General features: G+C 39.4%; 1 protein-coding gene across 1 annotated transcript in view; it reads right to left on the bottom strand.

Moving 5' to 3' along the window:
* Positions 1-9609, bottom strand: part of ABCB10 (ATP binding cassette subfamily B member 10) — a 39433-nt gene extending 29824 nt beyond the window's left edge. Inside the window, exon 1 of the mRNA XM_031966895.1 lies at positions 9079-9609. Coding sequence (XP_031822755.1) covers positions 9079-9526 — 448 coding nt within the window. The 5' untranslated portion in view covers positions 9527-9609. The remainder of the gene's footprint in view (positions 1-9078) is intronic.
* Between the last annotated feature and the right edge of the window lie 7018 nt (positions 9610-16627).

Raw genomic sequence — 16627 nt, 5'->3', positions numbered from 1 at the left:
CTCTTTGAGAGTCCTGAGGCTCTCAAAGTTGAGAGAGTCAAAGTAACTTGTTTACAAGTTATTGCTGAATTTGTCAAAGACAGGATTCAAAATCCTGATCTCCATCATTTTTTCATCCAACTTCCTCAAGATGGCAGTTATCAGCATAATTATGCATTAGTAGTGACACAGATGAAATAAGATACAGGAAATTGAATTGGATCGGTAAATCTTGGGACAATTCCTAGAAATTTTTTTTTTTATTAATTCAATATAGTAATGGATCTGTGAATTCCCCAATATGGCATTTTCCTTCATCTTCATATTATCTGCCTACAACTCAGTCATTGAGAGAGAGGGCCATCTGAGACTCATAAAAACCTAATTGATTTGCTGGTGGCCACACATCTGAATAATGTCCAAGAAGTATCTGAACCTTCCTGCCTCTAAATCCAGAGCTCCATCCACTATATTATGCTCTCTGTTCTTTCAATAATGTCTGATATTTGCTTATCAGCTTTTCTTGTATTCTGCTTCTTTTTTTCAAAAAGCAAATGCAAAGGAAAAAATTTACCAATTATTTTAGCTACTTTCCTATAAGTTCAAAGATGTCAGGATAGAAAGGACCTTATAAACAATCTTCTTTTGGAGGGGAAGTAATTGAGGTCTGGGGAAGTTAAATGATTGCCCATGGCCACATAGGTGGGTTAAGTGAAAGGTGTGAAATGAACTCAAGTTCTCTACCTCTAAAGCAAGTATTGTCAATATTTTCTGGGTCTAGGATCCCTTGTTTGGTGAAATCTATGAACTCCTCAGAAAAGTATTTTTAAATTAATAAAATAAAATACATAAGATTATAAAAGAAACCAATTATATTAAAATCCAGTTTTCAAAATATGTTATCATTTTAAATTTCATAGACACCAGGTTAAGAACTCTTGCCTGAAATCAAGATTTCTTAATCCAGCTCCTCTAGCTTTGGGATTTTTTTTTTTTTGTCTTGTTTTTTGTCACTTTATTCCTAGTACCTGGTGGCACAGGGTGGGTATTTAGTAAATACTTACTAAATTAATATGAATTGTTTTGCTCAAACCTCTCAGGTTCATTTAAGTTTGTAACTCAACTCTCTTTTCACCCTGAAGTTGTTAGATATTCTCAATAAAACCCCAATATTACCTAATCTTAGCTTAGCAACTTTTGCCCTAAAGTAATCATCATCCTTTTTTGATCTTTAAAGTGTGTTAAAATTCCTCTTACTTTGCTTTCCTGATATTTTTGCCAAAAGGGAAAGTAAAATATGAAGCTATGTTTCAGCCCTTTTCATAGTGGCTAGAATGGATGCCCATCAATTGGAGAATGGCTGAGTAAATTGTGGTATATCAATGTTATGGAATATTATTGTTCTATAAGAAATGACTAGCAGGATGAATACAGAGAGGCTTGGAGAGACTTACATGAACTGACGCTAAGGGAAATGAGCAGAAGAACCAGGAGAGCATTATACACTCCAACAACAATATTATATGAGGATTAATTCTGATGGAAGTGGCTCTCTTCAACAATGAGAGGACCCAAATCAGTTCCAATTGATCTGTAATGAATAGAACCAGCTACACCCAGCGAAAGAACATTGGGAATGAGTATGGACCACAACATAGCATTTCCACTCTTTCTGTTATTGTTTGCTTGCATTTTTGTTTTTCTTCTCAGGCTATTTTTACCTTCTTTCTAAATCTGATTTTTCTTGTGCAGCAAGATAACTGTATAAATATGTATACATATATTGTATTTAACATATACTTTAACATATTTAACATGTATGGGACTACCTGCCATCTAGGGGAGGGGGTGGAGGGAAGGAAAGGAAAAGTTGGAACAGAAATTTTTGCAAGAATCAGCGCTGAAAAATTACCCACGCATATGCTTTCTCAATAAAAAGCTATAATTTAAAAAAAAAAAAAAAAAAAAGGATCAACCATTCTGGAATTATACCCAAAAAATTATCAAACTGTGCATATCCTTTGATCCAGCAGTAATACTACTGGGCTTATATTCCAAAGAAATACTAAAGAAGGGAAAGGGAGCTGTATGTGCCAAAATGTTTGTGGCAGCCCTCTGTAGTGGCTAGAAACTGGAAACTGAATGAATGCCCACCAACTGGAGAATGGTTGGGTGAGTTGCAGTACATGAATGTTATGGAATATTATTGTTCTCTAAGAAATGACCAGCAGGATGATACAGAGAGGCTTGGAGAGACTTACATGAACTGATGCTGAGTGAAATGAGCAGAACTAGATCATTATACACTTCAACAATGATACTGTATGAGGATGTATTCTGATGGAAATGGATATCTTTGACAAAGAGAAGATCTAACTCAGTTCCAATTGATCAATGATGGGCAGAAGCAGCTACATCTAAAGAAGGAACACTGGGAAATGAGTGTAAACTATTTGTATTTTTGTTTTTCTTCCCAGGTTATCTTTACCTTCTGAATCCAATTCTCCCTGTGCAATAAGAGAACTGTTCGGTTCTGCACACACATATTGTATCCAGGATATACTATAACATATTTAACATGTATAAGACTGCTTGCCATCTAGGGGAGGGGTGGAGGGAGGGAAGGGAAAAGTCAGAACAGAAGTGAGTGCAAGGGATAATGTTGTAAAAATTTACCTATGCATATGTTCTGTCAATAAAAAGTTATAAAAAAAAATAGGATCATAAAAACTCTGGCTCATTTCAAGAACAAGGTCCCTGAGATGGCAATGGAAAGGCCATTGATGATCCACTGACTCCTCTCTTTGCTCTTTCCCTTCCTAATATGATATTGCTGGGGTCAATCAGTAAGTTCTTGGAACTTCACTAATACTTCCTTAGTTTTAACAAAACAACTTAAAAAGTGTTCAAAGAAGGCAAATAAGATTGAAATATAGTCCAAATAAAAGCCCGTACAACTTTTTATAAGGAACCTGAAAGGTATTCTAGCCCTCAAAAGATGCCTTAAATTAAAACAAGTGGCGTTAGATTTATTATTAATTGCCTGGAGGAGCCTGGGCGTGGAGGAAGGAAAACCCAAAAAGAAGAATCTTTTATAGCAGAACTAATGTTTACAGAGTACAAACATGATTGAAAAATGATTAAATTGAATATTTTCACACAAGTTATACAGTGTATGAGTTTTTTTTTTTTTTTTTTTTTTAATGTGGCTGAATGATTCAGCATTTGATGGTCCCTCCTATCAGTTAGATAACTAGAACATATGAGTAGCTCTTTCTTATCCCACTTGTCCCACCCTAGAGTTGAACAGCAAGCATCTGGAATTTAAGTCACCTTTTGGTTGATGAGATAAAGAACTATCAAGGAAAAAAAGCTACATACTTGCTATAAATTCTTATCCTAAAAGAAAAAAGTAGATAATGGTAGAAGTTAAGATTAGAAGACACTGAGCAGTTATTTCTTAGAATGACAATTAATTCTGAAAGCTATTTTTGGCACATGTTTATAAAAAATTCATATGATTGATTCTTTTTAAAAACTTTTCATACAAGTTTGTTTGAAGTTCAATTTTTGCAAACATCTTAACTGATTTGAAATAGCTGACACACTAAGGAAAAGGTCAAAAAGAAAAAAAAAGTCACTATTATAAATTAGATTTTATTTTTTCAAAAAGAATTTTATGAGTGCTTTATTTTCTGAAACACATATGTTTTATAAGTTTCATGGGCACAAATATAAAAACAACAACAACCATCATAAAATAATACAACTAATTTTTAACTCCAAACTTTGAAGGGTTGGTATGGAATTAATCATTACATAACTTAGTCTTTTAAAGATGGTAGTTCTCTTATAAGTAACTTTAACAATGACTATATGACTGATGAACCCGAGTTAGGTCTGAATCCTCAAGACCTTAATCAGTCTGAATGTATCCTATAATTCAATCAACTATTATGACTTTATGGAAATTCATCTTAATAATGCTGTGACATAAATGTAAAACTTAGCTTTCTTTTTCTCATGTTCTATTTACTTAATATATATTGCAGTATATCTTTTAAATGCAATTTTTTTATCTTGTTATTAAACTGTTCCTTTTAACTAACTCCAATAAATCTAAGCAAAATTTTAAAATTGCAAATATATAAGTACATAATCCAGCAAAACAAATTCCCAACTTAGCCACATATTATCTCTTTCTGCATTTTAATTCATTTTTTATTCCTTTGGACTTGAAATTTAATCAGTTCTAAAGTTTTTCAAAAATGCTTTTCTCTATAAAGTTATCATCATATGAATTGTATTCCTGGTTTTTCTCACTTTGCTCTGTGCTAGCTAACAAAAGTCTTCCTGGTTTCGTCTGAATTCACCCATTTCATAATTTTTTACTTCACAATGACATTATTTCCTTACTTTTATGTACCACTATTTGTTTTGCCATTCTCCAGTAGGACAGCCCTTTAGTTTCCAATATTTAATTACCACAAAAACTTATCACATTCTCTATGGAAAATCCAAATCCTTTTGTCCCTGACCTTATTTTTAGGAACACAAGTCATCAAATACATATATCAAAATATCAAACCATCTTACAGGAAAAGGAATTGCATGGGGCTTTTTGTTTAGATTTTGACAAATTGTATTTGTTAATGGTGAAAATATTCTAATATTCTATCAGATCTTTCAGTTTAAAACATGTCAAAGCAGAATGATAGCAGAATTTTAATTTAATTTAATTTTAATTTAAGACCGTCATTGGATTTATTTTATCAAAGTACCAGCATGGCTGAGTATAAATATATGCATTTGGGAGAGGAAAGGCAGATAAGGGTTAATATGATGACTTGATAGAAGAATTAATTTTTTTTTTAAAAAGAGAAAATTTAAAAAATCATTTTGTCCTTTGGTTACTAAAAATCGGCATAATTTTTCTGAGAGTATCCCTTATTAAAAATGTAGTACACATATTTAAAATGTTGTACTATATTTTCACTAAACTCAGATTTTATATTTTTAATTATCTAAATAGACAATAAGAACAAAGATAAAACAGTATATTTGTTTAACACTTTGTACTCGACAGTGTTTCCAAATACATTTGAGTCTCATAACACTATAGCTAAGACACGTATTACTGTTCCTTATTTAGGATGAGTAAAAGAAGACTGAGAAAGCTACTAAGCTTTCTAAATTCCTAGTAAAATACTTTTTTTGTGTGCTGTTTGTCTAGCCTATGGGTTCTTAATATGGACAGAGATCCCCTAAAAAGTTTGTCTAGATTTCAAAGGTTCCAAAAATGTAGATGGAAAAAAAAGTTACATCTGCATTTTCACTAACCACACCAGTCTGTCAAAAGGGTTCCATAGCCTAAAACTAAAAAAAAGGGTTAAGAACTCACCTTCCACACCTGTATTTTAATTAGAGTGGGGAATACCCAATGTGGAAACTTCAAAAATACCTTTAGGTAAGGCATCTAGAACTAATAGTCTCAGAATTGTATAGTGTGCAAGAAGTCATAGGAACACAGGTTTAGAATTAAAGTTCATCTAGTCCAACCACCTCATTTTGCAGATGAAGAAACTAAGGTCCAGAGATGCTAAATAACTTGTTTATCACCACAGAGATATCAGGGAAACTCCAAGCCAGAACAACATGCCTTGAGAGAAGAAACTGTCCCTTTTGGTTTCCCTAGTGCTTAGCACTGTGCTGTTGCACAGTAACCTCTTAATATATATATTGATTTGATGCTATCCAACTAAACACTAGTTATGTAAACAAAGGCAAATAAGTGTAGTGAGAACAATGGATTTTAAGTCTGAGGACCAAGGTTTGAATCACTTCTTATAGCTCTCATTTTCCTTATCTATATAATGAGGGGATTGAGGTTTGTCCCTCTCAGAATGAATATCCTATAACCCTATCAACCTATCTGAACTTGTTCTCCCATTTGCAAAATAGGTAATAAAAAATCCCATGTCTCAGGTTGGTTTTGAGGAAAAAGTTGGATACATAAATACTGGCGTATTAATAAAGGGGAAGGTAGGTAGCGCAATGGATTAAGTGGCAAGGCTGTAGTCAGGTAGAACTCTCTTCCTGAGATCAAATATGGCCTCAGACACTTAACTAGCTGTGTGACCCTGAACAAGTTACTTAACCCTGTTTGTATCAGTTTCCTCATCTATAAAATGAGCTGGAGAAAGAAATGGAAAACCACTCCAGTATTTACCAAGAAAATGCCAAATAGAGTTACAGAAGTCAGACAAAACAAAACGAAAAAATTGAATAACTATTTAATAAAAACACTAGGTTTGAAGAGAGAAGTCTTCCATACTCTTCTGCTCTTAAAAGATTCTCAACCAAATTGGGGAGTATCTAAAACCTTTCAAATAATTTAAAAGAAGGTGCTCTTAAGTTATAACTGACATCTTTTAAATTACCATTTTTCTTAGAAAGAGGGATGGCAACTAGACTTGTGATTTGTGGCTTAGGGAAATTCCAGGTTCTACAAATTCTACCATCAAAGCAGGTCAGCATTTCTCTGAACCTTAAGAATGTATATGACAATATGTTGTAGAGGCAGTCCTGGTTTTGAAGGGAGCTCTATCTGCTTGGCATAATTTCACATGATCCTAAATTAAGAGCTAGAAGGGACCTCAGAGATCATTTAATGCTCTAAACCTTCATTTAACAGAAATGAAAAATGAGCCCTAGAGAGATGAATAATGTGTCCAAGACCATATAGGGAATAAGTAGCAGAGTCAAGACTTGAAACCAAGTTTGATTATAGAGAACTAGCACCTTTTCTACTAAACCCTGCCTTATTCAGCAAGTGCTAGTGAGAAATTAATTCACAAAAATTTTCTTTTAATCATTTTAAATTATGATTTTTGGGAAAGCTATTAACACATACTTTGTTATTCATTTCTTTTAAGAAATTACTTATTTTTGCCCCAAACCAAAATCTGTAAGATTATAAATTGCAGATGAAATGATAGATGAAAGGAGTTTCTTCCCTGAAAGGTCCTACACTGAAGTCATAAGTTTGGAGAGGGGAAGAAAACCACATTTTTGGTTCTTTTTAGCGCTTCCAAGATTTAGCCCATTTCCTAAAGCTTTTTTGTTTCCAGATCCTTGACTCTAAATATATTAATTCCCCTGAAAAAAGTTTCAAGCTAATCCAAAGTGAAGCAAAAGAATTCAATTGATAGAAATGCTATTGAGTAAACAGAAAGTTGGAAGATTTTAATTTTCACCCCAAGAAAAAAGATTCATACATGATTCATGCATTTTCCTTGAGGAAATACCATAAAATGTATATAACAAAGACGTGTCTCTGTAGTTAAGGCTAATCAATGATTATTTGAAAGTTGGGTACTTTTCTCTTTTCATTATATAAAATCTTCTTTGGTAATCAAATTAGGTCCCATTGTTTCAATTACTATTTCTATAAAGATAATTCCCAGTTTCTTTCACACACATGCTCAAAATAAAACTTAATCTTTTTCTCTCAAATCTTCCCTTCCTCTGAACTTTCCTTTACTGAAGAAGAAAGTACTCATTTTCCCGGCTTCCCAGCTTCAGTGTCCTTCATCTTACTCATCTCATATAACCAAATTGTTTGCAGGTCTTATTGCTTCTACTTTTTCTTGTGTGTGTGTGTGTGTGTGTGTGTGTGTGTGTATATATATATACATATATATATATATATATATATATATCTCACAAAACCACCAATCTAATTCAAACTGTCATTGTCTACTTAGTCCTACTGCCTCAGATTTCTCCCCAATGGAGAGTTGCTAAAATTGACAAAATCGTAAAGGGCAGGTCTGATGACCACTTTGCTTTGCTTTTCTGTTTAAATAAAGTATAGTGGTTCCTATTGTTTCCAGAATCAAATATAATGTCTTTTCTTTAGCATTTCATGCTCTTCGAAACCTAACCCCTACCTGCCTTTCCAGACCCTAACTCATTATAACCCACATGCAGTTCTTCATACATGAGGATGTCCCATCTCCACGTCTTTCTATCAGCTATTCCTCCAGATCTATATAAAGGTCTTCCTCCTCACCTCCACCTCCTGACATCCCTGACTTCTTTTAAGACTCAAATCAAAAGCACCTTCTAGACTTCTCTGCCTCTACCCCCACATACTAAATTTAGGCTTTCTGTCATTGCATATCACACTCTTTATGTGTAGCTGCCCCCATTATTAACTAAGCTTTTTGGGGGCAGGGACTGTTTTCTGCCTTTCTCTGTATGCCTGCAGCTCAGCACCATGCTCAACACGGAGTCAATTCTTAGTAAATGCTTGATTGATTGAAAGTTCAACCCGTTTTGAAAAAGTAGTCAGGATCAACCAAGTTTCTAACTAAGTAATTCAGACGTACTGAGATGAAGATGCTCTACTTGCCTGTTCCTACAGACTATATGGGGATGTTTGTTGCACTGTGAAGAGCATGGTTTGGGGAGGGGGGAAAGCAGTCTAACTAATGTTAGGTAACTTCTTGTCCCCACAAGCTTGTGAAGCTCCAACTTTCACAGACAGTAATACAGAGTGGCCCTTACTTGAAGACACAGAACCAGAGGTGGCTGGAAGGGACTTAGAAAGAGACCCCAGAAATGCATCTCAGACCCCCTCCCCCTCTTTAAGATGAAGGACCCGAAGGCCAGACGTGGAATCTATTTGCATCATCACACAAGTACCAAGTGTCAGTGTCAGGATCCCGACCCAGTCCCGCTACGCCAAATGCAGCACACTTTTGTCGTTGAACCCCTCACTCAGAGGAGAAAACTGAAGCTCGGAACCGGGCAGTGGTTTTCCCCGGGACGTTGGAGCCGCGCTGGGATTGGAAATCACCCCGGTCCCCGAGCTCCAGATCTCGCGCTCCTCCTTCCTGCTCCATGCAAGAGACTTTTTTTAAGTGGGCAGGGGTGAGGGGGGCAGCGACGGTCACTCGATGGTCACTGTGGTCGGGGCCAGCACGGCCCACTCAGCGCGGCGACCCCAAGCACAAGCCCAGGGCCGCGACCGTGGGGGCTGGAAGTCAATTGGAGTCAGTGACGACGGTGGGGACAGAGCGGGGACGAGCCTACCTGTTAACCTCCAGCGTTCGGGATACGCCAAGCCCAGGAGCTTCCCGGCCTCCGAGCGGCCGACGGGCTGCGGGGGAGAGTTGTCGCGGACGCCGCCGCCGCCGCCGCCGCTTCCCGCCGCGACAGTCGCCGAGCCCTCGCCCCCGACCAGGGCAGCCGCGGCTCTCGGCGCTGGCCCGTCCCTCGCGCCGGTCGTCCTGCACCTGCGGCTGCCCGGGAGCGCGGCGCGGAGCCCCAGCAGCCGCGCGAGCCGCGCTGCCCGGCCCGGGGACGGCGGCGGCCCGGAGGCGGCGGCGGGAGCTCCGCTGCAGCAGCGCGGACGCCCCGGCAGCGGGCAGCGGGCCGCGGCCAGAGCCCACTGCGAGGAGCAGCCGCGAGCGCGCCGCAGCAGCAGCAGCAGCAGCGGCGGGGGGACGCCGCCGCCGCCACGGGCGGGGAAGCTAGCCATGGGGCCCGCCGAGCCCGGGAACCCCCGGGAATGCCGCGCGCGTCACCGGCGCTCCCGCCGCCCACTCCGTCGCTCCTGCTTTTCTGCCAAGGGCCGTTCCCCGCAGCCCAGGCTGGCCCCCGGGGCCCCGGGCCGCGCAGCAGGCTCGGAGCCCGTGCAAGGAGAGAGCGGCGGAGCAGCGGCCGGCCACTGAGCGCTCCCGGGCTTGGGGCTGGTGCGCCGCTCCTCCGGCCCCGCCCGCCGCCGTCGCCCGCCGTGTGGGCCCCAGATAACAAGGTTCCGAGTTTCTGCTATGTCATCCTCCCTTATCTGAGGCCGGGAGTCACTCCCTACAGCGAAGCCTTCTCAGGGGTCACCCGTCTCCTTCTCCCCCACCCTCCAAAGCCCACCTCGCAGACGATACCCGGCTCCCGTCCGTGCACTACTCGGGCCTGTGACCCAGCGTCCTTGGCCCCCAGCAGCCGAGCAATGGGCCCCCTCGCCCTCCGACTGCCCCCCGGCCTCCTTAACCTCGTGTCCCCGCTTAGGGCGCCTCATCCCCCACGTTCATCCCATCTCTTCTCCCCAACTTGGGAGTAACTTCTAACGCAGTCGGTTTCAACCGATAACCCCCGACATCCCCGTTTCGTGGGCCGGAACACGTGCTGGTCCGTGCGCTTCCCTCCGATCGCGTCTAGTCCCCTCGCGCCCTCTTCCCCATCCCCGGGGCTGAGGGCCCTTCAGGCCCTTCACCTACTCCCCCTCCCCCGAACCTAGGCCCTGTCAGCGAACGTGCCCGTAACAGCCGACACTTTGGGGCAGCCCTTTCCAGGTACCCGGCATCTTCCAGGTTCCCCGCTCCACCCCGACACAGTCCCTACAGCGTCCCCTGCTGTTTCCAACAGGGCTTCAGCCCTAGGTCAGACCGTCTATTCCACCCAGGCACCACCAGGGGGACAAAATTTAGGGCCCCGGGCCGGAGAGCAGAAAAGAAGCGCGGGGAAAGCTTGGGATTGAATTCTGCGGCTGCGCAGTACAAACTCTCGGGATCTTTTTCACTCTCATCACAAGCTTCATCACACTCCCGTGCAATCTGGAACCACGGGCGTGCCCTTTCTCACGCCGAAAGCCCAGAGCAATATGGACAGGCTCGATCAGACGATGCCAAGTCAAAGGATGAAGAGAAGTTGCTGCTAGGACTCGGGGAGGGGGAGCGCTGCCCTTAGGTTACGCCGCTGGACGGACAATGTCGTTTTCCCCTTAGTCAGCCCTGATTGATGCCGGGCGTTTAAAGTCCAGAACACCAGGCTAACGCCGGTGACCGTAGTAACAAACGCCTAACCTTTATGTAGCGTTTCACGTGTGTGACCACATGCACATTCTCTCATCTTACCCTCACGGGAACTCTGTGGGGCATAATGCAAGGAATCGTTATCCTGCTGTACCGGTATTGTTATCCCCATCTTAGAGACGGGAAAACTGAGGGTCGGAAACGGAACTCCGTGAAGTAGGCGCAGGCAGTATTCCCATTTTACAGATAAGCAAACCGAGACTTGGAAGGTCTAGGGGGCTTTTTCAGGCTCTCATTTCAGGCTGATAAAGTGACGGAGCTGAGAAGCAACCTCGGGTCTTCTGCTCGCAAATACACACTTCTTGATAGATATCACCTCTGCCTCCTGATCCTCCCTTCCCCATCTCCATCTAGTTTCCTAAAACAAAACAAAACAAAAAACAAACAAAACAAAACAAAAAACAAAACAAAACAAAATAAAACAAAACAAAACAAAACAAAAAACAAAGCAAAACAAAACAAAATAAAACAAAACAAAACAAAACAAAAAACAAAGCAAAACAAAATAAAACAAAACAAAACAAAACAAAAAACAAAGCAAAACAAAATGAAACAAAACAAATCAAAAAACAAAACAAAACAAAAAACAAAACAAAACACAAAACAAAAAAACGAAACAAAACAAAACACAAAATGAAACAAAACAAAAAACAAACAATACAAAACAAAACACACACACACACACAAAAACAAAACAAAACCCAGGCAGCCTATCACACTGTCTTTTTACCATCCCTTTTTCATTTTGTCACGTTTACATTGTTCTGCATTTTGAGGCAGAATAAGAATGACAGCAGCTAACTGGGATAATAAAGCTCTTTAAAGTTTATGAAGCTCTTTTACAAATATAATCTCATTTGATCCAGACAGCAACCTGGTGAGATGAGTCCTAGGGGTACTTTCACTATTAACGCATGAGGAAACAGAGGCTGAGAGTTTATATGGTTTGCTCAAGATCACACAGGATCTGTGTGCCGGAGGTAGGAGCCTAAATCCTGCTCCTTTCAAGATAGGAAAGCATAGCTATAGAAATCATGGTGGATGATTGTGAAGTCCCACCACAATTCTGCCAGATAGAAACCTGGTTTTAATATCCTGACTAATAACAGCGGGGTAACCTCTCTTACTGAGCCTCAGTTTCCTCATCTATAAAATAATGGTAAATAATCAAATGATATACTATTTGTAAAGTACCTGGTACTTTGAGCCTGGCTAGCTAATCTCGTTATTAATGCCAGCAGGAGTATCTACCTCAGAAGGGTGTTATGAAGATCAAATGAGACTTTATATAGAGTGCTTTGTAAAAGCTTGAATTGTGACTTGCCTCTATGGTTGGCTCTTCCTATTATGATTATTGTGACTTAAAAATCCAGCAATTCTTCTACACTGATTCCAGGAGAAATCCATTTATAAAGGCTGATTTAGGGGAAAGAGGGGGAGATGGGATGGAACCATCAAGGTTGAGAAGCAAATGGGATTGAATAGAAAGAGCCTGAAATTTGTACCTGAACTTGAATCAAAGATCTGTAGATTTCTAACTGGTTGAGCTTACACAAATCATGTCATCTCCTTAACCTCAGTTTTCTCATCTGTAAAATGGGCATGATAATTCTTGCACTAAAAAAACAAAAAACAACAACACTTGCCTTAGATTAAAAAAGACCTAAATACAAGACTTGTCTCTAACATTGCCCATAGATTGGCAAGTCACTTAAACTCCTGGTGTTCCAGAATAAGAAGGAAAGAAGGGTCTTTCTATACTGATGAAATAATAGATCTCAACCATCATTAATCATTACTTCTCAACATCATGCTTTCCCCAGGATAAACTCATCAACAAAAATCTCATCATCAGAGGTGACTGATTTCAGTTTTCAGCTTTGGTACTCAAAACTTCCTCAGTTCTTTCAGCTAATTATTCCCTCTAATTTGAGGGCAGACAAAAACAAAACAAAAACAAACTACAAACTAAAAATCTTCCCCCAAAGCCTCACTTGATAGAGGAGGGCTCAGAATTTTCCAGCCACTTCTCTGTTTCCTTCCCATCTGCTTCTTTGCCAAATCCACGAACTTCACGCCCCTAAGCTTTGTCCTTTCAGGTCTCCTCACTTTCAACTTCCTTTTGTGTATTGTCTTCCCCCAAATTTTAAGTACTCTAGTAACTGGGACTGTCTTTCTTCCCTTTATGTTATTTGAATACCCAGATCTTTGCATGGTGCCTGGAACTTAAGCGCTGAGTAAATGCTTTCTGACTACTGACACCACCAGACAGAAGAGTTGGCTTCCAACTAGTGGCTCTTTTGCTTTCCACACTCTTGCTAACAGGATACGATTCAAAAAATAGGAAAAGGGGAAGCTTCTAAAGCCCTTCCTTTTGTAGTGAGTGCAAGTGATTGCTGCTCCCCACGTGGAACAAGGGACTAGGCTGGGATATGTTTCCTTCCTTTAGCATTAACTTTGAAAGTTTCAACAGGCTTTGGATGGTCTGTGAGTGGGACAACAAATTTGCAGGTTCAGCAGCAGTGAGAGCAGAAGGAAAACATTGTCCTCAGAGAGAAAGCAAGCCCACTGGAAAAAAGATTCGATTGTATCCAGTAGAAGGGAAATGTAAATGACTAATTAACGAGCTTACAAAGAAATTGTGTACCTAAGAGGAGTGAATATTAGCTTTCCAACTGAAGTCGGTACTTTGATACTGATGTAATATCAATAAGTTATTGGATTCTATTCTAATCAATCTATGATTATTGCTTATTCGTAGTATCAACTTCATAAGAAAGCTGTGGGGCTCAAATGTTTCTCTGAATTCCTTATTTGTAATTTCATACAGCAAAATAATCTTCCACTTTTTTTTTTGTTTGTTTCTTTTTGGCCTGGATCTATAAATTTCATGTGTATAGTTTGCCACTGAGTGCTCAAAGTCACAAAGTCTATGGAATAAGAAGGACTTGAAGCTAGGTTTTCCATAAGCCAGCTCTCCAAAAGCTGTGCTAAGATGCTTCTCTTATATTTATAGATCATAATTTTTTGAGCCTCTACTCAATTTGTTTCTGGTTCTTTATGACTACAAAGAGTACTGCTGTGAATATTTTAGTATATATGAGAGCTTTACTTCTATCTTTTGACATTGTTAGGGTTATATGCCCAAAAGGGAGCTTGCTGGGGCCTTCTCTATCGTTCTCCTTTAATAAGACTTTGAGTAGAATCTTATGGGGCTAAGAAAATAATTCAGGTGTTTCACTTTTTGTGGCACTTCACTTCTCTTTAATTTTTATTAAACCTCTAAAAATTAGTCATTGTGAACTAAGTTGAAAGCAGTTTTCACTGATAAAATTTTATGCTCAAAAGCCCCCTCCCCACCAACATTATAAAAACAATAGTATAGACACAAGGAAGGCTCTTGCTTTGTAACTCAAAATTAAATGTCAGAGTCATCTTTAACTTTTTAAAAAATGTATTTTTATTCATATCTCTTGATTTTACACTACTTCCATTTCCAAATATTTTCCCCCTAACTCTCAGCAAATACTCTCTTGTGGTAAAAGTTGTAAAAGAGGGAAAAAAGCAGTGTAGCAAAACCAATCAACACATCAACTATCTGCCTTTATATTATTAATGCAACATTAAACTCATCTCTTCAAAAAGGGGAGAGAGGTACTTTTTTTTTTTCAGCTTTTTCAGGCCAGGCTTGATTATTATTACAGTTTTCATTTTGTTGTTTCTGATTCTTTCTATTTAGATTCTTTTCAAAAACAAATGCTATTGATATCTTTTTGTTTTACATCACCTACCTTTCCCAAAGTCCTCTCGTGCATTTACATTCTTATAAGAATGCATATTTTCTTGCTTCTGCTTCTTCCACTCTACATTATTTCACAGAAGCCTATGTGTAAATAGGAAGTATTAACAACATTCATAACTATGTATAACAACTTCTCTTAAGTCTTCAAATTTATTGTTTCTTAGAGCAAGATTCCATTTTTCCCACAAAATGTACTGAAAAGTAGAGAGAATACAAAATCCAATGATATTTCTTGATTTCTTGTCTTTTTCTTTTTTTTTTTTTTTGGCTGAGGCTTTTTGGCAGGGGTTAAATGACTTGCCCAGGGTCACACAGCTAGGAAGTGTTAAGTATCTGAGACTAAATTTGAATTCAGGTCCTCCTGACTTCAGGGCTCATTCTCTATCCACTGCACCACCTAAGCTGCCCCTTTTCTTGCTTATTTTTGCCTGGACAAGCTAATCAACCATTTGCAAAATTCAGGCTTAATAACTCAATTCCAACATGTAATCTTTCATGCATTAAGATCATACAAGATTCCCTTAACTGACGCAACTGATGCAACCAAATTACTGTAATCGACAACCTTCCATTTTTTCCTCTTTTAAAAAAATATTAAACAATTATTTTTCAGCTCTGAATTCTCTTCTTTCTTCTGGCCCTTCCTCCATACATTGAGTAGGCAAGAAATATGACATTCATTATACATATGAACCCATGCAAAATATATTTTCACTCTGGCCATGTTATGGGGGGGGGGCAAGAAAAATAAAGGGAGCTGAAGAAAATATGCTTCAGTCTGTATTGAGTTCATCATCTCTCTCTCTCTCTCTGGAGATGGATAGCATTTTTGATCATGAATCCTTTGGGCTTGTGGTAGATCATTGTTTTTATTAGAGCAGGTAATTCTTTCATAAATATTGTCATTACAATATTGTTATTATTATGTATAATATTCTCCTAATATTTTTCACTTCACTTGCATCAGCCCATATAAGTCTTCCCAAATTTCTCTGATACTATCCCCGTTGTCATTTTTATTAGATTTTTAAGAAGGTAGTCTGGTCAATGGAGAGAAGGGGCTGTCTTCGAATCATGTGCAGATATCCTCTATCTACTTTCAGTCTAAGCAACCATGTGGAAATCTGAGGAGAGCCAGTCACCAGACTGATTTTAAGTCTGATTGGCTGTGGAGCCTTAAAAAACTCATGATTTGGGAGCTTCTGAGCTGGAACTTCATGCATATATAAAAAAGGAGTGATCCATCCATAGCTAAATATGCTTTTTTCTTTGTGGTTATGAGAAGGAAGGACAGTTTAAAGCCAGTAAGTTGAGGAAAGGGCAACTTCCCTATTTCTTATTTGACAATGACAGCTGTGACTACACAGTCACATATCTCCTTCTGTTTGTTCTTTCCTTTATTAAATGAACAAATATTTAGAAGTGAGCTTGTTAAGCCACTGAGCTTCTGGATTCTAGAGATCTAGAGATCCCATCAGGGTCCCATTGATAACTAGAGTTCGTAGTAGAATACACTGAAGTCATTTAGCCACTATAAGCCAGAAGCTGATCAAGAAGCAATCTTGTGAGAACTTGCAAGGTCTGAATAAATTGTAGGTAAGTAGCTGAACAACCTGGCCCAGCAGCAGATCAACTAATCCAAAAGAGAAATCATAGTTGTGAGGCTCCAGTCCTCATCGAGGAACAGCCTGTCCCAGCATCAACACCACACCTTTCAGCAAACTTTATGAGAACATCACAAGGGGAGAAAAGGACATGGAGGACCAAGGGTCAGAGGGTACTCATTTACCACCCCATGGTCTATATGCTTATATTCTTCACAACCATTACATATTAAATCTGGCATGTCCTTTTCCTTGTTTATGCAAAGGAAAAATGCACCTCTAGATTCCTAGATTGAGAGGAACTGTTCTCAGAATATTTTCTCAGTAAATTGCTTTTTTTTTTTTTTTTTTTTTTTTTTTTTGCT

This window comes from Sarcophilus harrisii, chromosome 4, assembly GCF_902635505.1.
Source record: "Sarcophilus harrisii chromosome 4, mSarHar1.11, whole genome shotgun sequence".
NCBI classification, from domain to species: domain Eukaryota; kingdom Metazoa; phylum Chordata; class Mammalia; order Dasyuromorphia; family Dasyuridae; genus Sarcophilus; species Sarcophilus harrisii.
This window is presented reverse-complemented; position numbering and strand designations above follow the sequence as displayed.